The 26,239-nt window shown below is 50.7% G+C and overlaps 1 protein-coding gene across 1 annotated transcript; it reads right to left on the reverse strand.

Moving 5' to 3' along the window:
- Positions 1 to 962: 962 nt before the first annotated feature.
- LOC311216222 (olfactory receptor 14C36-like) lies at positions 963 to 25,842 on the reverse strand (the record flags this gene model as incomplete). Its single annotated transcript, XM_084297769.1, has 2 exons — positions 963 to 1,143; positions 24,938 to 25,842. The coding sequence occupies 2 exons, from the start codon at positions 25,840 to 25,842 to the stop codon at positions 963 to 965; spliced, it is 1,086 nt and encodes a 361-aa protein (XP_084153895.1).
- Positions 25,843 to 26,239: the final 397 nt, after the last annotated feature.

Below are 26,239 nucleotides of genomic sequence, written 5' to 3' on the forward strand. Positions count from 1 at the left end.
TTCTTTACGAAACTCTTCTTTGGATGGCCATTAATTTTATGGGATTCTAATCCCTACCAACTCAGCATTGCATGTTCTCCCTGCAGATCCCCTGACATCTCCTGGCAGCTCCAGATTCCTCTCCAGGCTGACAGTGGCCATGAGCCCCACTGCAGGGGGGCAGTGCCATGCAGATGAGTCCAAGACCAGTTGTTGTCAGGTGCTGCCATAAAGCTCTTGGTCAGGCCCTTGGTCCCTCACAGACTGCCCTTGGACTTTAAGTCTATGTCCTTCACTCCACAAAGTCCCAAATAGAACCCCATTTGTTGCTGTGGTGCTAGCCGGGAGGCAGCTGTGACCCAGGGCTGCACAGTGCCTGCTGCTGCCTGCAGGGACAGGGATGCCACTGTAGAGACAACAGGACTGTCACCAAGGTACATGAGATATCAGGGCTTACCCAGAAAAACAAAAAAAGAAGCACAATGTGGAAGCCAAAAGAGAGCAGCAGTGAAAAGGCCAGGTCCTGCTGCTGGCCATGGCCATGGCTCCAGGGAAGCAGCAGCCCTGACCCGAAGGCAGCAGAGAGGCAGAGCCCAGCGGGCAGTGAGGGGCAGCCCCAAGAACCACCAGGGCTGCTCCTGCATGTGGCAGCTGGGCTCTTGGTCCTGAGGCCCTCCTGCGTGCTGGGGCTGCTCCCCCAGCTCCAGAGGGGATGGCAAGAGAGATGGCAGCTGAGACCAATCAGGTTCTAACAGCTTCTCAATTGTCTTTATCTAGAAGGCAGGCATGGTTCTACAGGTACATGAGATATTTTTGTGAAAAAAAAAAATAAAAATAATTAAAAGATTTGAAAATAAAGATACCATTATAAAATGAAAATCTAATAATGCAGTATAATATATTACAAAAGAAGTATAGCAAAAGAATATTCTAACAATTTTTTAGAAAAACAGTGAGTCCTGGCTGGATTGGGGGCTTCAATATTACTGACGAAGGAACATGTATCCAAAGAGTTTCCACAAGGCATCCTTGAGCTGCTGGTTCCTCATGCTGTAGATGAGGGGGTTCAGTGCTGGAGGCAACACTGAGTACAATAATGACACCACCAGGTCCAAGGATGGCGAAGAGATGGAGAAGGGCTTCAAGTAGACAAATATGGCAGTACTGACAAAGAGGGAGACCACGGCCAGGTGAGGGAGGCACATGGAAAAGGCTTTGTGCCGGCCCTGAGAAGAGGGCATCCTCAGCACCACCCTGAAGATCTGCACATAGGACAACACAATGAAAACAAAACAACCAAATGTTAAAGAAAAACTAAAGAGAAGTACCCCGACTTCCCTGAGGTAGTAGTCTGAGCAGGAGAGCTTGAGGATGTGGGGGATTTCACAGAAGAACTGGTCCACAGCATTGCCTTGGCAGAGGGGCAGGGAAAATGTAGTGGCCGTGTGCAGGACAGCATTGAGAAAGCCACTGCCCCAGGCAGCTGCTGCCATCTGGGCACAAGCTCTGCTGCCCACGAGGCTCCCGTAGTGCAGGGGCTTGCAGATGGCAACGTAGCGGTCATAGGCCATGACGGTGAGAAGGTAATATTCTGCTCCAAACAATAAGACAAAAAAGAAGACCTGTGCAGCACATCCTTGATAGGAGATGGCCCTGGTGTCCCAGAGGGAATTGGCCATGGCTTTGGGCAGAGTGGTGGAGATGCAGCCCAGGTCGAGGAGGGTGAGGTTGAGGAGGAAGAAGTACATGGGGGTGTGGAGGCGGTGGTCGCAGGCTACGGCGCTGAGGATGAGGCCATTGCCCAGGAGGGCAGCCAGGTAGATGCCCAGGAAGAGCGCGAAGTGCAGGAGCTGCAGCTCGTGCGTGTCTGCGAATGCCAGGAGAAGAAAATCTGTGATAGAGCTGATGTTGGGCATTTTCTGACATTGAAAACCGTTTTCTGTTAAAGAGGAAATTGCGGAAAAATGTTAAAACAAATTTCTCTGAGGAAAACCTATTGTATGTCATAGAGCACCCCCAAACAGAGCCTGTCTCTTTGCAGGAGAACCTTTCTGCATCTGTCTTGCTTGAGCCGTGGCTGGTGCTGGCTGACAGGGGCACTGGGAGCAGGGGCTGCTGTGGCTCCATAGGAGTTCTTCCTGCTGTGCAGCTGGAGGGAGGCAGAAACACGGGGGAAAATTACATTCCGTCCACTGTTCAGATCCATGAGATCTGCAGTGTTGTTGCAAAAAACTCATCTTAATACAGAGGCAGAGCTTCAGGGATTTTGTTTCCTTTGTTTTGTTCCTATTATCCCAGTAACACTTAGGAGAGGTATTGGATGGTTGAGCTCCCTGACATTTCCTGTGCACTTCCAGAGAAACCCTGTGGGTGCCAGGAGGAAAACAGACTGTCCCTTGGTGAAGACTGAGCAGAGCAGCTCTGTCGATCAGACCAGTTCTCAGCAGGCAATTGTCACCCCTCTGAGCTGCAAGACAATCGCTCTCAGGTGTTTCCCTGAGAAAAAATGTAGATGGCTGCTAATCAAGGAGGGCCAAATCATGCCAGAGTTTGAGAGCATCTCTTCGTATGGGCTCTGCCTGTACTGCTGGCCATGCCTGCCCCACATCCCATGGGCTGCAGGGGGAGAGGAGGCCAGGGAGGGGCTGCTCCAGGGGAAGGCGTCTGCACTGCAGGGCATGGCCATGAGGTGCCCGAATCCCCCCTGCCACGGCGTTTCTGGCAACAGCTCCTTCTGGCCGCCTGCCCCTCTGTGCTGCCTGCAGCTGTCCCTGTCGGGAGCTGCTGCTCTGCGCCCATCTCTTCTTTCCCCCTGCCCGTGCTCACAGACCCCAACCCACGCGGCTGTGTTCAGCACTGCCCTGCAGCACCCTGCCACCAACAGGGCCCTGCCAAGGGGCACCTCCATGGCTGCAGGAGCTACGGGGCAGCTGACAGAGAGCCCGGCATGGCCAGCCAGGGCAGGGTGTTCTGGGCTGACCGGGGGCACCTGCCTTAGGGCACTGCAAGGGGCTTCTGCCAGACTTCCTGACCTCACACCGCAACCCAGCAGGACTCTCAAAGCCTACTGCATTGCCCACTGCCCTCCCAGAAACAAGACCCAGCACGAGGAGACCCTTCCAGGACCTGCAGCTGCATGGCCCTGCAGCCAGACCCTTACCTTGTCAAGGGCTGTGCAGTTTTCTCCTGCAGGCAGCTCTCAGCATCCTCCCACTGCCAACTGCCTTCAGCCACTCTCTCCTTCTCTCCTCTCTGTGTGCCAGCTGCGGTCAGAGCCCCCAGCCCTGCTGCGCTGTGCAGAGGAGCTGCTCCTGGGCACAGCTCTCTCTCTGCACCAGGGCCCTCTTGCCACGAGATCTCTCTGTCCCACGAGCCTGGCCCAGCTCAGCAGCACAGCACCAGCCCAAGGCACTGCAATCACCCCTCTGGGGGCTTTGCTGATGAGCCCACGAACCTAAGGCACTCAGAGACAATTGAAGACATGTCTCCAGAAGTCCAAGTCAGAGGCAAGTTTCCTGCAGTGTCCCCCTGAGGGCCAGCACTGACACAGCCTCTCTTGGAGCTCGTTAGAGCAGAACCCTGGAGGCAGTGAGGACATGGAGACAAAGGCAATGTGAAGGTGACACTGATGTGTAGGAAAACTGGATGTGTGTCACCAAGCACAAGGGACAGGTCTTATTGCATGGCACACATGAAGGGAGATCCTTTGCCTTGACAGGTTGCTCAGGGCTCTTTGTGGGGCAGTAGAAGTTGGGGATGTGCATTGCCAAGTGCAGGAGAATGGTACGACCCCTGACTACTTCATGGGTGGGGGCGAGGAGGCAATGAGGCCCTGGTGCTTTAACGATCAGCTGTCTCCTCATAGGCCTCAGTGGCAGAGACAACAGCCATAGCCATGGACACAAAGACCTGGGTTGTGACTTTGAGCCCTCGTAGAGCCCTTGATCCTTTCCACACCAGGCTGTCCTAGGGACTCCCAGACCTGTACCTCCTGAGGGCTGCAGACCCTCTTCTGTGTGGTGCCACACTGGATCTGAGCTTGAGTATGATAACTCAGATTTTCTTGGAGGTCCTGCTCCTCATAAGGCAGCTCTGTAGGAAGCTGGCCTGGTTCCTGGTGAGCAGGCACCACAGCTCATAAGGCATCCCTCGTGGTGCCCCGGCCCTCCTCCTCCTGGTCACTGCTCCCTCAGTAGAGTCTGCCCTGATGTGTAGTTCCTCTTCCTCTGGCACAGGACTAGGCACTTATTGTTCAAGTTGTTCCTTTAGGCAAACTACTGCAGTTTCTCAAGATTCCACTGGACAGATGCTCCATTCTGTCAGGTGTTCATGTCTGCAGGCAGACAGTTCAACCTTCCCGTGTCTGTGCTGTCTCTGACAAGATAGCAGCATCAGGAGCTGCATGGAACGTTTGGATAATACAGGAGTAAGAAGCTGAATAAAAGTGCAGCATAGAATCACAGGAGAGTAGGGGATGGAAGGCTGCCAGGTTCCACCTCTTCTGTGCTTCCTTCTCATGCATGCTGTCCGTTTGTCTGGAGCTGCGTCCTGAATATTATGGGGCTGTGCAGGTGAAAATTAGAAGGGCCAAAGCCCAGCTGGAGCTCAATCCATCTACTACTGTCAAAGACAAAAAAAAAAAAAAAAAAAAAAAAAAAAAAAAAACAAATAAACAAACAAAAAAGTGTATATAAATACTTTTATAAAAGAGGATTTAGAAGAATGATCATCTTTAATGGGTGTATGGAAAAACCTGATGACAAAACCTGAGGAACATGATGCCTTCTTTTCCTCAGTCTCTACCACCAAGACCAGTTGTTCCCCTGGATATTTCTTCCAGCTCATAGTCAGAGCTACACTTCAAGTTTCACTTTGTGGCTGTTTTTTCTCTCCTGCTCTTTCCTATTACCACAGAAAGCTCGATGAGGGTGGAAACCCCTCCTGAAGTAGGCATCCCAACCCAGCAGGCTCCTTGCGGCCTCTCAGCCAACCAGACACAAGTCACCTCAGCAGCAGCTTCCAAGCCAGGGGCCTGCTGCTGGCCTTGCAGCTTCTTGGCTAGACACAGCCAAGCCTTGTGCCTGCTGCTGCCCACTCATGGACTCAAGCAGAAGGGACAGGACAATCCATCTGGGGGCCTCCTTTCTGTCTTGGTCCTCCTGGGTGTGTAGGCAGAGGGGATCCCCCAGTCAGCATGCCAAGCAAGTGCCTTGACTTCTCAAAAGTAAAGGGTGACCTGGCACCTCCTGACACAGGTGACCTCACAGTCCCTTTCTGTGACACGTTCCTGCTGCTGCCCTATCAGCTGCAGAGACAGAAGTGACCTCACAGTCCCTGCCACAGTCACATTCCTCCTGCTGGGCCATCAGATCACGAGGTAGAACTGACCTCTCTCTTGCTCCCTAGGTACCTGTTTTTCTCTTTCTGGTTTGGAGAATAAGCAAAGTTTTAGTGGGAGTGTGTGTTGTCCTGCTAGTGGTGTCAGGTCTGTGGTTAAGGCATAGACAAGATCTACGGTTTAGGGTTTTTTAGGTCTGCCAAGGAGTCTAGGGTTAAATAGAGCATTTTCATGTTAGTGTTAAGGGAAGGCATTATGGTTAGCAAGAGGAAAAAAAGAAATGATTCCTTTCAGAGTACTGTAGTAGCATTTATGTTTAGTGATTAAAATGACTGTTTCAAGTAAGGAAAGGGCCATATGTGACTGTTTTAAGTCAGTTGTACCGCAACATGTACATTACATAAACCATCTTACTTCTATGAAATCATAAGTTTCTGCTGGCCAAGCTCTTCTTCCCACAGAATCACAGAATCACAGAATTGTCTAGGTTGGAAGAGACCTCAAGATCATTGAGTCCAACCTGTGACCTAACACTAACAAGTCCTCCACTAAACCATATCACTAAGTTCAACATCTAAACACCTTTTAAAGACCTCCAAGGATGGTGACTCCACCACTTCCCTAGGCAGCCCATTCCAATGCGTCACAACCCTCTCGGTAAAGAAGTTCTTCCTAATATCCAACCTAAAACACCCCTCGTGCAACTTTAGCCCATTCCCCCTCATCCTGTCACTGGGCATGTGGGAGAACAGACCACCCCCACCTCGCTACAGCCTCCTTTGAGGTAGCTGTAGAGAGCAAAAAGGTCACCCCTGAGCCTCCTCTTCTCCAGGCTGAACAAGCCCAGATCCCTCAGCCGCTCCTCGTAGGACTCCAGATCCCTCACCAGCTTTGTGTTTTCTCTGGACTTGCTGGAGCACCTCGATGTCCTTCTTGTAGTGAGGGGCCCAAAACCGAACACAGTACTAGAGGTGTGGCCTCACCAGAGCCGAGTACAGGGGGACAATCACTTCCTTAGCCCTGCTGGCCACACTGCTTCTGATACAAGCCAGGATGCCGTTGGCCTTCTTGGCCACATAAGCACACTGCTGACTCTTGTTCAGCCGACTATCCACCAATACTCCCAGGTCCTTCTCTGCCTGGCAGCTTTCCAACCACTCATCTCCCAGCCTGTAGCTCTGCTTGGGGTTATTGTGCCCCAGGTGCAGGACCCGGCACTTGGCCTTGTTGAACTTCATACAGTTGGCCTCAGCCCATCAGACCAGCCTATCCAGATCCTCCTGCAGAGCTTTCCTACCCTCGAGCAGACTGACACACGCACCTACCCTGGTGTCATCTGCAAATTTAGTGAGGGTGCACTCGATCCCCTCATCCAGATCATTGATAAAGATATTAAAGAGGACTGGCCTTAGTACTGAGTACTCATGCTAAATCCAAAACACAGCTTCATACCAGCTACTAGGAGGAAAATTATCTGGATCCTAGCCAACTCCAGGACACTCACAGACTAAGGGCATGATATATCTGTGTGTATATCATCTGAGAAAACGTGGTGGTGATTAATTGGAAAGTACTGGAGCTGAGCATGGTGCAGATGGTATGGAATATAGGGTGGATATTGTCCATGTGTTGGCTGGGATAGACTTAATTTCCTTCTTATTAGATGATACAGTGTTGTATTTTGTATATAGGACACAGTTCCAGACAAAGTAACAGTATGCATGAGAAGGAAGAACAGAAAAGTGGAATCTGGCAGCCTTCTGTCCCCCACCCTTCACTGATTCTGTGCTGTAATTCCATTCAACTAGTTCCTGCTGTATAATCCAAACTGTCCTGCAAACTCCTGTTACTGTTATCTTGTGAGAAACAGCATAGTCAGGGTGATCCATATGCCTGCAGACATTAACAGCTGACAGAATGGAGCATCAGTGTGGGGCAACCTTGAGAAACTGCGGGATTTTGCCTACACAAACCTCCTGACATTTACACGGGGAAGAGCCCTATCCTGCACCAGAGGAAGAGGAACCCCATACATGGAGGCAGACTGGGACTCTGCTGAGTGAGCAGTGCCCAGGAGGAGGAGGGCCTGGGCACCACGAGGGATGCCATACGAGAAGTGGTGCCTGCTCACCAGGAACCAGGCCAGCTTCCTACAGAGCTCCCTTCTGAGGAGCAGGAACACCAAGAAGATCTGAGTTATCAGACAGCTCAGATCAAATGTGACACTACCCACAGAAGGGTCTGCATCTGGCAGTGGAAGATTAGGAAGTCCGGGAGTCTCTCAGACAGCCTGCTGTGGAGAGGAGTAATGGCTGTGGCAAGGCTGTAAGAATCACAGAATCACACAGAATCACAGAATCACAGAATTTCTAGGTTGGAAGAGACCTCAAGGTCATCGAGTCCAACCTCCAACCTAACGCTAACAGTCCCCACTAAACCATATCCCTAAGCTCTACATCTAAATGTCTTTTGAAGACTTCCAGGGATGGTGACTCCACCACTTCCCTGGGCAGCCTGTTCCAATGTCTAACAACCCTTTCAGCGAAGAAGTTCTTCCTAACATCTAACCTAAAACTCCCCTGGCTCAACTTAAGCCCATTCCCCCTCGTCCTGTCACCAGGCACGTGGGAGAACAGGCCAACCCCCACCTCGCTACAGCCTCCCTTGAGGTACCTAAAAAGAGCGATAAGGTCACCCCTGAGCCTCCTCTTCTCCAGGCTGAACAAGCCCAGCTCCCTCAGCCGCTCCTCGTAGGACTTGTTCTCCAGGCCCCTCACCAGCTTCGTCGCCCTTCTCTGCACCCGCTCAAGCACCTCGATGTCCTTCTTGTAGCGAGGGGCCCAAAACTGAACACAGTACTCGAGCTGCGGCCTCACCAGAGCTGAGTACAGGGGGACGATCACCTCCCTCGCCCTGCTGGTCACGCTGTTCCTGATACAAGCCAGGATGCCGTTGGCCTTCTTGGCCACCTGAGCACACTGCTGGCTCATATTCAGCCGACTATCCACCATCACTCCCAGGTCCTTCTCTGCCTGGCAGCTCTCCAACCATTCCTCTCCCAGCCTGTAGCTCTGCTTGGGGTTATTGCGCCCCAGGTGCAGGACCCGGCACTTGGCCTTGTTGAACTTCATGCAGTTGACCTCAGCCCATCGGTGCAGCCTATCCAGATCCTCCTGCAGAGCCTTCCTACCCTCAAGCAGATCGACACACGCACCTAACTTGGTGTCATCTGCGAACTTACTGAGGGTGCACTCGATGCCCTCGTCCAGATCATCTATGAAGATATTAAAGAGGACCGGCCCCAGCACCGAGCCCTGGGGGACGCCACTAGTGACTGGCCTCCAACTGGACTTGGCTCCATTCACCACGACTCTTTGGGCCCGGCTATCCAGCCAGTTTCTAACCCAGCGAAGCGTGCGCCAGTCCAAGCCAAGAGCAGCCAGTTTCTTGAGGAGAATGCTGTGGGAGACGGTGTCAAAAGCCTTGCTGAAGTCAAGGTAGACCACATCCACAGCCTTTCCCTCATCCACCCAGCGCGTCACTCTGTCATAGAAGGAGATCAGGTTCGTCAGGCATGACCTGCCTTTCATAAAGCCATGCTGACTGGGCCTGATCGCCTGCTTCCCCTGCAATTGCTGCATGATGACTCTCAGGAGGATCTGCTCCATGAGCTTCCCTGGCACTGAGGTCAAACTGACAGGCCTGTAGTTTCCCGGGTCTGTCCTCCGGCCCTTCTTGTAGATGGGCGTCACGTTTGCTAGCCGCCAGTCGATTGGAACCTCCCCTGATAGCCAGGACTTGTGATAAATGATGGAAAGTGGCTTGGCCAGCTCCTCTGCCAGTTCCCTCAGTACCCTTGGGTGGATCCCATCCGGCCCCATCGACTTGTGCACATCTAAGTGCCGTAGCAGGTCACCAACCAGTTCTTCATGGATAATGAGGGCCACATCCTGCTCCCCATCGCCTTCCACCAGCTCAGGGTACTGAGTATCCAGAGAACAACCGGTATTGCCGCTAAAGACTGAGGCAAAGAAGGCATTGAGCACCTCCGCCTTTTCCTCATCTCTTGTAACTAAGTTTCCCCCCGCATCCAGTAAAGGATGGAGATTCTCCTTAGTCCTCCTTTTTGTGTTGATGTATTTATAGAAACGTTTTTTGTTATCTTTAACGGCAGTAGCCAGATTGAGCTCCAGATGAGCTTTGGCCTTCCTAATTTTGTCCCTGCACAGCCTCGCTACTTCTTTAAAGTCCTCCTTAGTGGCCTGCCCACTTTTCCAAAGCTTATAAACCCTCTTTTTCCTCCTAAGATCAAGCCACAATTCTCTGTTGAGCCAGGCCGGTCTTCTTCCCCGCCAGCTCGTCTTTGGGCACGTGGGGACAGACCGTTCCTGCGCCATTAAGACTTCCCTCTTGAAGAGCGCCCAGCCTTCCTGGACCCCTCTGCCCTTCAGAACCACCTCCCAAGGGACTCCACCAGCCAGTGTCCTGAGCAGCTCAAAGTCAGCCCTTCGAAAGTCCAATACAGCGGTTTTACTGGTCCCCTTCCTGGCCTCGCCAAGAATAGTGAACTCCACCATTGCGTGGTCACTCTGCCCAAGACAGCTCCCGACGATCACATCCTCCACCAGTCCTTCTTTGTTTGTGAAGAGAAGGTCTAGCGGGGCACCACCCCTGGGAGGCTCACTAACTAGCTGCGTCAGGAAGCTATCTTCCACGCTCTCCAGAAACCTCCTAGACTGCTTTCTCAGGGCTGTGTTGTGCTTCCAGGATATGTCAGGGAAGTTGAAGTCCCCCACGAGTACAAGAGCTGATGATTTAGCAACCTCTGTCAGCTGCCTTCTCCTTTATCCCTGTGCAAACACTGGAAAGTGTCATATCATTGTCCTTCACATGATATCAAGGGCATCGTGCCCTACCCCACAGACCCCAGACCCTCTGATATAATGACAACCATCAGTAAACTGATCCCAGTTAGATGACTGATATGCGGAGGTCAGGAGTAGCTTGGCCAGGAGAGATGTCAGATTTGGGGGAAGGAAGAGGAAGGGAAGAGGAGCTCGGAAGCTTACCTTTGTAGAGGTAAGAGGGTTCATGTAATGTTGATGCTGCTGTAACACTGACTTCAGTCTTCCAAGGCCTGTAAACAATAACAATAATCTCTCAACCTAAACATTAGTGCAACATCCTGACAGGAATCCACTATTGTAAAGCAGAACTCAAAATATCACCTCAAGAAAAACTCAGCGCATAGCCCCTTTCCCTTGCGTTTACTCTCTTGCTCACCCTAATCCTTGCCCTTAACACTAACATTAAATGCTCTATTTATCCCTAGACCTCTTGCCAGACCTAAACAAAACCCTAAACCATAATGCTTGCCCATACCCTAACCAGAGACCTGACACCACAAACAGAACAGCAAACCTTCCAACTAAAACTTTGTTTACTCTCTAAACCAGAAAGGTGAGCCCCAGTCCATAGAGGACAAGAGAGAGGTGAGCTCTGCCTCAGGATCTCCTGCCCCAGCAGGAGCAATGTGACTGGGGCAGGGACTCTGAGGTCACTTCTGTCTCTGCACTTGATAGGGCAGCAGCAGGAGCATGTCACAGAAAGGGACTGGGAGGTCACTTGTGTCTGGAGGTGGCAGGTCAGCCTTGACTACTCCCTGGGAGCTGCACTTTTGGGCTGACATCTGGCAGTGGCCCTGCTAGGCCAGCAGAAGGCACCTGCTTGGCATGCTGACTGGGGGATCCCCTCTGCCTCCAGACCCAGGAGGACCCAGGCAGAAAGAAGGCCCCAACATGGGTTGTCCTGTCCCTTCTGCTTGAGTCCATGACTGGGCAGCAGGAAGCACAAGGCTTGGCTGTGTCTCCACAAGAAGCTGCAAGGCCAGCAGCAGGCCCCTGGCTTGGAAGCTGCTCCTGAGGTGACTTGTGTCTGGTTTGCTGACAGGCCGCAAGGAGCCTGCTGGGTTGGGATGCCTACTTCAGGAGTGGTTTCCTCCCTGATGGAGTGTTCTTTGGAAGTAGGAAAGAGCAGCAGAAAAAAACTACCATGAATCATGCCCTGGAAGGTTGGCACTGGCCATGAGGAGGAAGAAATCTCCAGGGGAAAAAGCTGGTCTTTCTGATGGAGACTGAGGCAAAGAAGGAATTAAGTACCTCAGCCTTTACCTCCTTTCTTGTCACCAGCTTTCCCCCCACATCCAATAAAGGATGATGATTCTCCTTAATCCTCCTTTATTTGGAGTTTATATATAAATAGTTCTTGTTTCTTTGACATAAATATACAGATTGAGCTCCAGCTGGGCTTTGGCCCTTCTAATTTTCACCTGCACAGCCCCATAACATTCAGGACACAGCTCCAGACAAACTGACAGCTTGCATGAGAAGGAAGCACAGAAGAGGTGGAACCTGACAGCCTTCCACATCCTGTGCTTCTGTGACTCTGTGCTGCAATTCCATTCAACTGGTTACTCCTGTGTTATCCAAACTTTTCTGCAACTCCTGCTGCTGTTGTCTTGTCAGAGACAGCACAATCACAGAAAGGTTGAACCATCTGTGTACAGACATTAACAGCTGAGAGAATGAAACATCAGTGCTGTGCATACAAGCAGTGGTGCCTGCTCACCAGGAACCAGGCCAGCTTCCTACAGAGCTGCCTTATGAGGACCATGGCCACCAAGAAGATCTGAGTTACCATACTCAGCTCAGACCCGGTGTGACACCGCACAGACAAGTGCCTACAACTGGCTGGTAAAGAGGTGAAGGTCTGGGAGTCCCTAGGACAGCCTGGTGTGGAGAGGAGCAAGGGTTCTACCAAGGCTGAAAGTCCCAACACTGAGGCCTGACTGAAACTTACTGCCACTGAGGCCTGTGAAGAGACATCTTGATAATGAGCACAAGGTCCTCATTATCTCTGTGCATGCACCCATGAAGCAGGCAGGGGTCGTACCATTCTCCTGCACTTGGCAATGCACATCCCCATCTCCTACTGCCCCACAAAGAGCTCTGAGCAAGGTGTGAAGGGAAAGGATCTCCCTTCCCAGGGGACAGGGGTCAAGGCCTGGCTCTTGTGCTTGCTGACACACATCCAGTTTCTCCACACATCAGTGTCACCTTCACATTGCCTTTGTCTCCTTGTCCTCACTGCCTCCAATGTTCTGCTCTAACGAGCTCCAAGGGAGGCTGTGTCAGTGCTGGCCCTCAGGGGGACACTGCAGGAAACTTGCCTCTGACTTGGACTTCTGGAGAGATGTCTTCAATTGTCTCTGAGTGCCTGAGGTTCGTGGGCTCATCAGCAAAGCCCCCAGAGGGGTGATTGCAGTGCCTTTGGTTGGTGCTGTGATGCTGAGCTGGGCCGGGCTCATGGGACAGAGAGAGTTCGTGGCAAGAGGGCCTTGGTGCAGAGAGACAGCTGTGGCCAGGAGCAGCTCCTCTGCACAGCGCAGCAGGAAAGAGACACAGAGGCAGACACGGAGAGAAGAAAAGGAGAGAGGGCTTGGAGGCAGTTGGCAGTGGGAGGATGCTGAGAGCTGCCTGCAGGAGAAACCCGCACAGCCCTTGACAAGGTAAGTGTCTGGCTGCAGGGCCATGCTGCTGCAGGTCCTGGAAGGGTCTCCTCCTGCTGGGTCTTGTTTCTGGGAGGGCAGTGGGCAATGCAGTAGGCTTTGAGAGTCCTGCTGGGTTGCAGTGCGAGGTGAGGAAGTCTGGCAGAAGCTCCTTGGAGTGTCATAACCTAGCTACCCCTGGTCAGATAAAAGAGGAGTGGCCAAGCCTCCTCCAGACCCTGTAGGGGGTGCAGCTGAGATATGGGACACTCCAGCTTTCAGATATCCAGCTCTGTCTGTGGGGCATCCTCCTGGGCTGCAGGCTGCTCTCCAGCAGGATGCAGCTCTCTCGTGGCATCCTTGTGTTATCCAGCTGCCGAAGGAAAATACACCTACATACTAACATCATGTCCATGCTACTAGATGTCTGTCTGTGGGCAGCAGGAATGAGGCCTCTGCAGCCCTGTCTAGGAGGGAAGAGCTGAGATCCTGATCAGTCCCCTGGAGAAAAGTCAAGATGCTGTTCAGCTGCACTTGGAGTGGGGCTTCTCTGCTCTCAGCTGTCTCCTGTTTCTTCTCAGGGCAGCACCTGAGAGGGATGGTCCTGTAGCTCATAGAGGGGTAGCCCAGGGCAGCAGAGAGCAGGACTGATGGGAAGAGCTGCTCTGCTCAGTCTTCGCCAGAGGACAAGTCCTTTGCCTCTTGGCACCCAAAGGATATCACCTGGAGTGTGGAAGTAATGTCAGGGAGTTCCACCATCCAATACCTCTCCTATGTATTATATGGGCAATTAGGATAAAATAAAGTGAGGAAAATAGTTGCAGCTTTGCTCCGCAATCAGCTCAGTTGTTTGCAATAATACTGCAAGACTCATTGGTCTGACATTTTTCTGAATTTGAGTTATCCACCCTTCTATTTCCTATTTTCCTCAGAGAAGTCTGTTCTAACATTGCTCTGCCTTCTCCTCTTCAACAGACAAGCAAGTACAAAGTCAGAGAATGATGAACAGCAGCTCTGTGAGCAAGTTCCTCCTGCTGGCATTCGCAGACACGCGTGAGCTGCAGCTCTTGCACTTCGCGCTCTTCCTGGGCATCTACCTGGCTGCCCTCCTGGGCAACGGCCTCATCCTCAGCGCCATAGCCTGCGACCACCGCCTCCACACCCCCATGTACTTCTTCCTCCTCAACCTCGCCCTCCTCAACGTGGGCTGCATCTCCACCACTCTGCCCAAAGCCATGGCCAATGCCCTCTGGGACACCAGGGCCATCTCCTATCAAGGATGTGCTGCACAGGTCTTCTTTTTAGTCTTCTTCATTGGAGCAGAATATTCCCTTCTCACTGCCATGGCCTATGACCGCTACGTTGCCATCTGCAAGCCCCTGCACTACGGGAGCCTCCTGGGCAGCAGAGCTTGTGCCCAGATGGCAGCAGCTGCCTGGGGCAGTGGCTTTCTGTATAGTATCCTGCACAAGGCCACTACGTTTTCCCTGCCCCTCTGTCGAGGCAATGCTGTGGACCAGTTCTTCTGTGAGATCCCCCAGATCCTCAAGCTCTCCTGCTCAGATGCCTACCTCAGGGAAGTTGGGGCACTAGCATTTAATGTTTCTTTAGGCTTTGGTTGTTTTGTTTTCATTGTGTTGTCCTACGTGCAGATCTTCAGGTCAGTGCTGAGGATGCCCTCTTCTTAGGGCTGGCACAAAGCCTTTTCCACATGCCTCCCTCACCTGGCCGTGGTCTCCCTCTTTCTTAGCACTGTCATGTTTGCCTACCTGAAGCCTCCTACCATCTCCTCGCCATTGCTGGATCTCGTGGTGTCATTTCTGTATTCAGTGCTGCCTCCAGCAGTGAACCCCCTCATCTACAGCATGAGGAATAAAGAGCTCAAGGAGGCACTGAGGATGTTATTGCAATATTCAGTATTTCAAAAAGGAATTGGTCTTCTGCATCTGATTCCCTGAAGGATACCTGGAGAAGGCAGAAATATCTTTGTTCCTATATTTCAAAAATTGTTCATCCTTGTCAATATTATTCCAATATGCTAAATATTTTCTTATGAATTTATTTTATAAATTTAAGATATTTTTCTTCCTCTATCTCCTTCTACCTTTTCTTCTTAACCAAAGACCTCATGTAGAGGTGCTGTTAAGCTCTTTGTAGCTAACTAAATAAAGGAACCAGCAGGTAGGCAGTTTCTGTGGATCTCATTTCTCATACACTCTTCTCAGGTACAGCAGTGGCTGTGGGATGAAGATCCCTGCTGCAACGTGGTGGAAAGCCCTGGTGTCCTTTGGGGCTGCCCTTTTCTGCCCTGGCAGGCACTCCCTCCCTGCAGCCTTTGGAGGGGACCTCCAAAGCCCATCTAGCCACCCCCACTAGCCACGCATGGACACCTACACCAGGCAGCCCAGGCCCATTTCCAGTTGGGTTTGTTGTATCTCCAGTTGAGGAGGACTCCCCCACTTTGGGGGAAACCTGATCGAGTGCTTGGTATTGGAAACATGATCCAGGTCTTGATATTGCTCACAGTAAAAGTGTTTTCCTGTGTGCAGTTCCCATGTCTTGTCCAATCACCGGGCATTGCTGAGACTGTCAGAGGAAAAGATCTGAGAGCAAATCCATGTCTCACAGACAGCTCATAGCAGCAGACAGAGATGAACTAGACATGTTTTCTTGGTATTAGTCAGAACCAAAATTGTCACCGAGGCCTCTGTATTCAGTAAAAAGAGATCAAGGATGAGAAGAGCATGTATTGAGAGGAAGTTCATAAAAAGCCACCAGGACAAGGGCCATTTTCTGTCCCTGCAGGAGACTGACCCTGGGCAAGGCCCAGCTTGGGAAGCAGCTGTGTTGGACATACTTAGTGGGCAGTGAGCTGAGCAGGAGGCAGCCATGTGCCCCGGGAGCACAGGAGGGAAGGCTGAGGAGCACCTGACCGCAGCCTGCCAGGAGCTGCAGGGATGTCAGGAAGAGCCCCTGCGGGGCCAGGCTGTGACCTGTGATGTGCAGGGAGCCCTCCTCTTGCCATGCTGCGTGTGCTGGCTGCAGCAGCAGGGGACCCCCAGCCAGCCCCTGCATGGGGCATGGGGCTCTGCCACCCGCCTGGCCCCGGGTTTGACTCCTTGTCTCTGCTGGACCTCACCTTCCACACTCAGATGTGTCCCTTGGCTGTCGGCTCCCTTTCCACTGCCCTATGGGAATACCAAGCCGGGGCGGACAGGTTACTATTAGGCATGCTGGTGCTTGTGTAATTCACATGGGTGATGGCACAAATGCCGGTTCCTTCACCAGTGATGCACATCCTTCTTCATGTTAGGCCAAACTCAACGTCCTTCTCTCTGCTTTTCCTCATGGATGAACTGGATTAGGTCTCCTTGATTATTCTGAGGCACAATGCAATGCTTTTTGCCTTCTGCTGCTCCAGCACAATATGTGTGACTTTCCCTTACTCTGCACATTGACCTCACAGGTCATTCCATATTTGTTGCTTTCAAAATGTTAGCTGGACGGGGGCCATTTGCAAAGTGGGGCAAGCTGATGTGTTCTGCCTCAGCCATTTGAAGCATGCTATACTTGGGTTTTTCAGCCTGAGTTTGCTAAAGATGACCCAGGAAGGTCATCAACAGATGTTCAAGTGTCTAGTTTAAGTAAGGGAGAGTATCTCAGGTTTCCAGTGGCCATTTCAAATCTAGGTCAATCCAAGGAACCCACTGAAGAAGAGGTTTGTGTTTGAAGGGGTGTTCCTGTGCTGGACTGGGCTGCAGTTACAGGGACAAAGACCACTGCTGCCAGTGGAGGTGCCCTGGGAACTCCACCATGCTCCACCTGATTTTCCTAAAGGGCTCTGGCATCCTGCAGGTCTTTTCTGATATCTGCTGGTCTGGGGAAGTGCCTAAAACACAACGGGGCCACTGGAGGTTTTCCCTGGTTGCTTATGGTCAGACAGCAAAGCTCTGCCAGAATACCCAGTCTTGTTATCAGTACTTGAATGATAAAGCAACAACTCATCAGCTCAAAAGACTCAATCCTTTCTGTAAAATGTCTCATGTGAAGTGTAATTTCTATCATGAAGAAATGTGATTGTTCAGGATGCATATTCATCCCAGGAGAAGAAATACTGGTGTTCACCTGTACTTGCATTGGCATTGCTTTTCTATCATGGTGTGCTCCCTCCCTCATCTTCCAGGCACAAAACTCATCTTGATTACATAGACCCTGCTGAATGTCCCCTTTCCAGCTGCCTGTCTGGACCTATGCACTTCCCATCATTCTCCTGGTTTGCCCTCCTCTTACCGTTTAATCATTCAGACCACTCTCAGTGACCCAGTTGCTGCTTGGAGTTCCAGTGAGTTCAAGGTCGCCCATCTCTCAGCAGCCTGTCTAATGGTTTCCTTAGTAAGACCCTCCTCGTTTATCATTGAATTAGTATGATATGGATTAATATTAACACAATTACTTAAAATTTCCTATTAATCACTGTAAAATACATCATGTACAGTCATCCTTTTGGGAAGGTAAACATCACTGGAGGCAACAAAATTAGGAACTTGAACTTTTTTTTTTTTTTTTTTGAAAATTGGAGCATGATTTCCTGTTGTTTGTTTTGAAATAGGAAAACTCCTGTTCTTCCCACCTAAACAGGGCTTTAAAGGAGAAACCCTAGACCAATATAACCAGGAGAATGATGCTCTAAACTGAAACACAACAAAATTCAGCCTTTAAAATGAAGAAAGATTTTTATTAGATGCTCCTTGAAATCTTCCCCCTTAACTACAACATGAAAGCTCTCCAATTAGCTGATCAAGTCTTGAAGACTTGAAGAAAATGGTGGGAGAGACATGGCTCCTTAGGGCTTTCTGTGTTTGAATGAGTTGCATGGAGTATTTTGGTGCTGAGTCAATGAAAGTTGGGTACCGAGCAGAGAATGACGCAACTGTGCGAAAAAGCAAACTCAAAAGGAAAAGCTGAAGTGACTTGGAGTATTAATGGGCCCCACTGAGGGCCGTTACTAACAAAGCCTTCCCAGGGATGTGTTAGGGCAGATAATTGGAGGCCATGATTAGACAGGCAAAGCACTGTGCTGAGAAAAGTCTTGGTTGATTTTGGTGAAGACAAGGCCCAAGGCCTGACCCCAGCCACTGCGAGGAGAGATCCTGCACCCCCCTGTCTGGCTCAGGACTTTTCCTGGAGGTCTGAGGAATGTGGTGGGCAGTGTGATGCCACGAGAGGAAAACTGGTATGACACCACCCTGCCTCTGCACAGGGTTGCAAGGAAGCAGAGAGGCTGCACTGCAATGACTATATCTCATTTTCTCAAAAGCTCTAGGTAAAGCGTCAGGACTGTTGGGGCCTTCCCTTTTTACCAGCAACCTCTGTCTTTTCCTCTGCACGCTTTCCTATGCTGTCCCACACTTTGTCCTATTTCCTGGAAGTCTGCAGACACCCATCTCTGTTCACCACCTTGCTCTCATCCCAGCATTTCCATCATATCACCAACGTCTCATCAACCCTTACCAGATGTTCCTTGAAAAACAAAGCTAGGGTCTGATCATAGATACTCACCAGCATCTTCAAAGCCATGGGCTTGCTGCTGGCCTTGCAGCTTCTTGGCTAGACACAGCCAAGCCTTGTGCCTGCTGCTGCCCAGTCATGGACTCAAGCAGAAGGGACGGGACATCCCATATGGGGGCCTTCTTTCTGTCTGGGTCGTCCTGGGTCTGGAGGCAGAGGGGATCCCCCAGTCAGCATGCCAAGCAGGTGCCTTCTGTTGGCCTAGCAGGACCACTGCCAGATGTCAGCCCAAAAGTGCAGCTCCCAGGGAGTAGTCAAGGGTGACCTGCCACCTCCAGACACAAGTGACCTCACAGTCCCTTTCTGTGACACGTTCCTGCTGCTGCCCTATCAAGGGCAGAGACAGCAGTGACCTCACAGTCACTGCCACAGTCATATTGCTCCTGATGGGGCAGGCGATCCTGAGGCAGAGTTGAGCTCCTCAAAGCACTCCCACCCATCTCCTCCTTGTGGCCCACAAGCTGATCAGGTCCATGGCCCCTCACATTCATTTGAGGTAAGGGTATTGTATAGGTCTCTTAAGCAGTTTTCTAGTGTTAAATAGACCGTTTTAGTGTTACTATTAAGGGCAGAGATCAGTGATTAAGAGAGTAAGAGCTAGGATGAATCAGCTATGGGCTGAGTTTTGTCTTCAAGGGATACGTTGAGGTCACTCATTAGAGTAGTGGATTCCTGTCAGGGTGCTGAGTAGCATTTGGGTTTAGGAAATAAGTTTACAAGTTGAAGCTGGGGAATAGCCTTGTATGACTATTTTAAGTCACGGTTACAGCTGCATCAGCATAACCTGAACCCTCTTACCTCTACAACATCCTCAATTTTGGCTGGCCAAGCCCCTATTCCCTCCTCTCAGTCTCACATTTCTCCTGGGCAGTCTTCTCCTGATTTCCCCATATCAGTTATCTTTTTAGGGGCATGCTTATGAGGCCTTTCATGATCTTAGACAGTCATAGCTGTCTAAGATGTCTAACATCTGTCAGTGCTCTGTTGGCTACTCTATTTCTGAGAAAAGTGGCACTTAAGACATGTTGGAAAAGGGTACAAAAGTCCATCAGAACTCCCTGCCCCTGCAGCAGCTTCCCTGGTCTTCAGCAGATGTGGTGGCTGGCACGCATGGGGAGTTGCTGACGTGCATCAGAGAGCAGCAAGGAGGACGCCGGAGAGGGCCAGGGCCAGGCAGGTGGCAGAGTCCCATGCAGGGGCTGGCTGGGGGTCCCCTCTACTGCAGCCAGCACATGCAGTGTGGCAGGAGGAGGGCACACAGGGCTTGTGGCCACCTTGCTGCACAAGAGCCCTGATCTGGAGGACAAAGCTCTTCCTGCTCGGAAGGACAAGCATCTCCAGCTTCTCCCCACACCTCGTGTCTTTACCCTCTCCCTGTGCACCACAGGGCAGAGCCAGGCCCTGGGCCCTTCCTGACATCCCTGCAGGCCCTGGTGATATCAGTTCAGAAGGACATTTGGTTCTCTCCCTGTTAGAATAATAAAACCAAATTTGAAATACATTGCTATGTTTAATTAGATGGAAGACTATTAACTTTTTGTGTCTGATGCTACCTTAGTCACTAACACCTTATCTGTAAGGCCATACAGAATTGTAACCCAGGATGGAGGAGACGGATAAGATAATCTAGGGCTGGAGTATGTGCCTGTAAAGAATAGGTGAGGAACTTGTGGTATTGTCGTGGTTCCGCTCGAGTGGGCAGCCGAGCTCCACCACAGCCGCTCTCTCACTCCCCCTCCTCAAAGAGGAATGGGGAGAAAATATGTGAAAAGGGCTCAAGGATTGAGATAAGGACGAGAAAATCACGCAATAATTATTGTAACGGGCAAAACAGACTCGGCATAAGGAGATAGTAAGATTTATTGCCTACCACTAACAAGCGAGAGAAGTGAGAAAACAAAGAAAAAAAAACCAAAAGCACCTTCCCCCCCCATCCACCCTCTTCCACCTCCTCCCCCCGAGCGGCGCAGGGGAACGGGGAATGGGGGTTATGGTCAGTCTACAGCACTTCTTCTCTGCCGCTCCTTCTCGGTCACTCTCGTCCCCTGTGCTGTGGGGTCCCACCCACGGGATGCAGTCCTTGATGAACTGATCCGGCGTGGGCTTCCCACAGGCAGCAGCTCTTCCAGAACTGCTCCAGATATGGGTCCGTACCACGGGGTCCATCCCTCAGGAGAAAACTGCTCCAACCTGGCTCCCCTACGGGCAGCAGCTCCTGCCAGATCACCTGCTCCTGCGTGGGCTCCTCTCCACGGGCTACAGGTCCGGCCCAGAATCTGCTCCGGCAGGGGTCTTCCACAGGCGGCAGCCTCCATCGGTGCAGGGCCACCTGCTCCACTGTGGTCTCCTCCACGGGCTGCAGCGTGGAGCCCTGCTCCACCGTGGTACTCCATGGGCTGCAGGGGGACATCCTGCTTCACCATGGTCCTCACCACAGGCCACAGGGGACTTCTGCTCCGGCGCCTGGAGCACCTCTCCCCCTCCTTCTACACTGACCTTGGTGCAAGGCTGTTCTCTCGCTCCCTTGAGTCTCCCGGCTGCTGTGTGGCGCAGCGTTTTTTCCCTGTCTTAAATATGCTCTCACAGAGGCGAAAAACAACATCGCTTATTGGCTCGGATCTGGAAAACAATGGGGCCCTTCCCAAACATGGGGCAGCTTCTAGATCTTTCTCACAGAAACCACCCCTATGGCTCCCTGCTACCAAAACCTTGCCACGTAAACCCACTACAGGTATACAAGCAGTGCTATAGGCTGGGAGATGAGTGGTTAGAATGCTGCCTGGCGGGGAAGGACCTGGGAGTGATGGTTGATAGTCAGCTGAATATGAGCCAGCAGTGTGCTCAGGTGGCCAAGAAGGCCAACGGCATCCTGGCTTGTATAAGAAGCAGTGTGGCCAGCAGGGCTAGGGAGGTGATTGTCCCACTGTACTCGGCTCTGGTGAGGCTGCACCTTGAGTACTGTGTTCAGTTTTGGGACCATCGCTACAAGAAGGACATCAAGGTGATTGAGTGGGTGCAGAGAAGGGCAATGAAGCTGGTGAGGGGTCTGGAGAACAAGTCTTATGAGAAACTTAGGGAGCTGGGCTTGTTCAGCCTGGAGAAGAGGAGGCTCAGGGGTGACCTTTTTGCTCTCTACAGCTACCTTAAAGGAGGCTGTAGAGAGGTGGTTGTTGGTCTGTTCTCCCATGTGCCCAGTGACCAGACTAGAGGGAATGAGCTAACGTTGTGCCAGGGGAGGTTTAGGTTGGCTATTAGGAAAAACTTCTCTGCTTGTGAGATATGTTCATCTGATTCGTGTCAGTATGGGACAATGCTAGGGCCACATGGTATGATGAATGTGACCTTCTCTCTTACATACCCTTGTATAAGCACAAGTCTAAGAAAAACAGAGTGGTTAATGTATATAATTCTTGTTTCTTGCAAAGGAATGTTTTAGCAATTTGTGTCAATAGAGAGTTTGAAGGGAAATGTATTTGTAGACTTTTCCTTGAAGTCTCTGATATGTGGGTGGGGTGGGGGGGGCGGGTTCAGAATAACTGCTAACTATTATGACTATTGCATGGGACACTATGCAAGTTTCTGATATCTGGCCAGGAGATTAAGGAGACGGGGAGAGCTGAAGAACAACTAAAAGATAAAGCTTGCAGGGGACAAGTCTCTGACATACAGACAAGTTGGACAAAGGAGAAGGACAAGAGGAAGGAAGACTATGAGCCTTCAGCATGAGAGACCCCCAGAGGGACCACCAGAGACTGATACGCATGCTCCAGTAGGAGGGTTCGGATTCCGGAAACTAATTATAATAATCCTGTTTTTTTTTTTTTTTAGAAGTAGTAATGAATATGTATCAGCCTAGGAGCATAAAAGTCAGCTGCTTGATGTAACTGGTGTGCATCTTGGTGGAGCAGAGACTCCCGGCGCACCCAGGGCTGTTTGCTTACCTCTATTCCTTTAATAAATTGTAAACTTTGATTATAGTCCTATTTTGAAGACTGAGCCATTTATTACATACTGAAAGGGTTGTTAGACATTGGAACGGGCTGCCCAGGGAAGTGGTGGAGTCATCATCCCTGGAGGTCTTTAAAAGATGTTTAGATGTAGAACTTAGTGATATGGTTTAGTAGAGGACTGGTTAGTATTAGGTCAGAGGTTGGACTAGGTGATCTTGGAGGTCTTTTCCAACCTAGATAATTCTGTGATTGTCTAGTCAAACCTTCTTCTATGGACAGGGACAATTTCCATTAGATTAGGTTGCCCAAAGTCACCTGCCAACTGGCCTTCAACTAGGGCTCACCTTTCTGCGTTAGACATTAAGCAAAGGTTTGTTGGGAGGATTTGGTGTTCTGCATCGGTTGTCAGGTCTGTGGCTGGGGTATGGACAAGCTTCATGGTTTATGGTTTTCTTTAGGTCTGCCAAGAAGTCGTCTAGGGTTAAAGAAAGTGTTTTAATGCTAGTGTTAAGGGAAGGGATTAGGATGAGCAAGAGAGTAAAGGTAAGGAAAGGGGCCATGTGCTGAGTTCTGCTTGAAGGGATACTCTGAGGTCAGGTATTACTGCAGGGGATTTCTGTCAAGGTGTTGGAGCAACATTCTGGTTTCGGGATCAATGTTACTGGTCAGAAAAGGGTAAGAGCTTTACATGACTGTTTTAAGTCAGTTTTAAAGCACCATCAATATTGCATAAAACCTCTTACCTCTACAAAATCGTTAATTTCTGCTTCCCAAGCTCCTCTTCCTTCCCCCAAATCTCACTTCTCTGGTGGCCAGGCTTCTCCTGTCATCCTCATATTGGTTATCTTATTGGGATCAGCTTTCTGATGGCTTTCATGATCTCAGAGTATCTGTCTCACTCTGCTGGCTACTCTGTTCCTGACAGAGAAGTGGTGTTGTAGTCAGTAGAGAAAAGGGCACAAAGTTCTGTAGGAGCATCCCGCACCTGCCCATCAGCTCTGCACCTCCACAAAAGTGTACATCCTATGAAGAAGCCTTGGTTCCAGAATGATTCCTATGGATCCAGGGTAACATTTTGCAGGCCTTCATGCAGGTTTACCTCCCTTCAGGCATCTTGGAGGCATTAGCCACCCCTATGGAGAAAACTAAAAACAGCTTTGAGGTATGAGTTTAGTCAAAATTTGAGATCTCTGACATGACAACCAGAGGTGCTGTTCTGCAGAGCGAGGGGGTTGTGGTGCCTGGGGCATGGGGGCACTCTGCAGGGCTGTGCTGGGCAGGCTGGGAGGCAGACCCAGCTCATAGGGTCACTGCCCTAGGGCTGCAATGAATCACTCGCCAGACTCCTTTGTTGGGGCTGCTGCGTGTCCTGGGGCTGCAGAGCTCTCCTCTGCCTGCTCACAGCAGGTCAAGCACTTGAGCTCTGCTCAGTCCACCTCAGACAGGCTCACGCTCTGTGGGCTCCAGTCACTGCTGTCTCCTGGGCTCACATGGCCCCAGGAAAGAAGTCTGGTGAGTGATTTTTTGCAGCCCTGGGTTAATGGCAGTGACATTTCCTTGTTTCTCACGGTCTTCACACATGTCTTTCTCATTGCCCTTCCCACTGCCCAGCACTGCCTCCCAGGTGGGAATAAGTCAACCTTCAGAAGGGCCTTTGGGCTTCCTTCATCATCCTGGTGCTTCTTAGGACCTTCCAGACTCCCCACAGAGCTCAGAGGGAGCCTTCTTGTCCAGTGTGTGGCCCTGCACTGGCTCTGACTGTGACGAAGTAATTCTCTGCAGAGCAGCCCCTGTGGTGCTGTGTTTTCAATATGTGACCGTTATGGGTCTGGCTGGGATGGAGTTACCTTTTCCTGTAGAAGCCCACCCAGTGCTGTGCTCTGCTTGAGTAGCTAGAACAGCACTGGTATCACGGTTGTGTTTTGTCTACTGCTGAGCAATGCTGTCACAGCATCAGGAATCCCTCTAATTCCCCCTCCCCAAAGAGCCAGCAGGCTGCGGGTGCGCAAGAGACAGAGAGGGGACATCACCAGGTCAGCTAACCTAAACCAACCACAGAGATATTCCATACCATATGATGTCACACTCAGCAATAGAAGGTGGAAAATGGAAGGAGAGGGGAGAGGTGGGCTCCTGTTGTGAAAACGTCTGTCCTCCTAAAAATCAGACGCATCTATTGAGGCCCTGTTTCAAGGAAGTGGTCAAGCATCACTGTCACAAACAGTTTTGCTATTTATTTTTTTTTAAATAGCTTCTTTGCTAGTTCACAGGAGATGGGAATACACTGCAGCTGAGACCTATGAATTTCTGCTCACTTCTTTATTGTCTATAGCTACACAGAAAGCCTGGCTTTACATATACATGAGATGATTAGGAAGAGTAAAGAGATAAATGAACAGGTAGGAGGCTAACATGACATTAATTAAATCGACACCACAACTTGGAGAACATATTTATCAAGAAAAATAAAACCAAATTGCTATCCTAACTGTTTCTGAGATAAACTCAGAACGTAAAGGCACATAATTTTTTTTTTTAACAAATATGTATTCAAACAATTTCCTCAGTGCATCCTTGAGTTCCTGGTTCCTCATGCTGTAGATGAGGGGGTTCACTGCTGGAGGTAACATGGAGTACAGAAAAGATACTGCAAGGTCCAGGGATGGGGAGGAGAATGAGGGGGGCTTCAGGTAGGCAAACATGATAGTGCTGACAAACAGGGAGACCACGGCCAGGTGAGGAAGGCACATGGAAAAGGTTTTGTGCCAGCCCTGCTCAGAGGGCATCCTCAGCACTGCCCTGAAGATCTGCACATAGGACACCACAATAAAAACAAAACAACCAAAGCCTAAACAAAAGCTAAAAGCAATAAATACAACTTCCCTGAGGTAGGCATCTGAGCAGGAGAGCTTGAGGATCTGGGGGACCTCACAGAAGAACTGTTCAAGGACATTGCCTTGGCAGAGGGGCAGGGAAAATGTGCTGGCCGTGTGCAGGACAACATTGAGAAAGCCACTGCCCCAGGCAGCTGCTGCCATCTGGGCACAAGCTCTGCTGCCCAGGAGGCTCCCGTAGTGCAGGGGCTTGCAGATGGCAATGTAGCGGTCGTAGGCCATGACGGTGAGAAGGGAATACTCTGCTGTGATAAAGAAGACAAAGAGAAAAACCTGTGCAGCACATCCTTGACAGGAGATGGCCCTGTTGTCCCAGAGGGCATTGGCCATGGATTTGGGCAGAGTGGTGGAGATGGATCCGAGGTCGAGGAGGGCAAGGTTGAGGAGGAAGAGGTACATGGGGGTGTGGAGGTGGTGGTCACAGGCTACGGCACTGAGGATGAGGCCGTTGCCCAGGAGGGCAGCCAGGTAGATGCCCAGGAAGAGCGCGAAGTCCAGGAGCTGCAGCTCACGCGTGTCTGTGACTGCCAGCAGGAGGAACTCGCTCACTGAGCTGATGTTGGGCATTTGCTGGTTGTGGCCATGGGTTTCTTCCAAGGAGGGAAAAGGCAGTAAGAAAATACAACAAAATTATCTGTTGATATCTGATTCAATTTCAACCTATTAAGCAGACTTTAGTCAGGTCCATTTCATGAGCTCTGACTGATGTTGCCTGAGGGTGTCCCTGGGAGCAGGAGACTCTGTTGTGGGCAGTGTAGTTAACAGTCCTTACTTATAAAAAAAAGTAAAGAGGAACATGGGGTATTCTCAGATTATTTCAACTCTTGATATGAACAAATTGCTGCTCCCAAGTCCCCTAGCAGCAAAGAAGCTCTGTGGCAATTTCTTTTTTCCATACTGTCATTCCTGGTGCAGTAGAAGTGAAACCTTGTGGACCCTCAGAGTCGCAGATACTATTCCTCTA

Source organism: Netta rufina (assembly GCF_964035555.1).
Source record: "Netta rufina genome assembly, chromosome: 18".
Classification (NCBI taxonomy): Eukaryota; Metazoa; Chordata; class Aves; order Anseriformes; family Anatidae; genus Netta; species Netta rufina.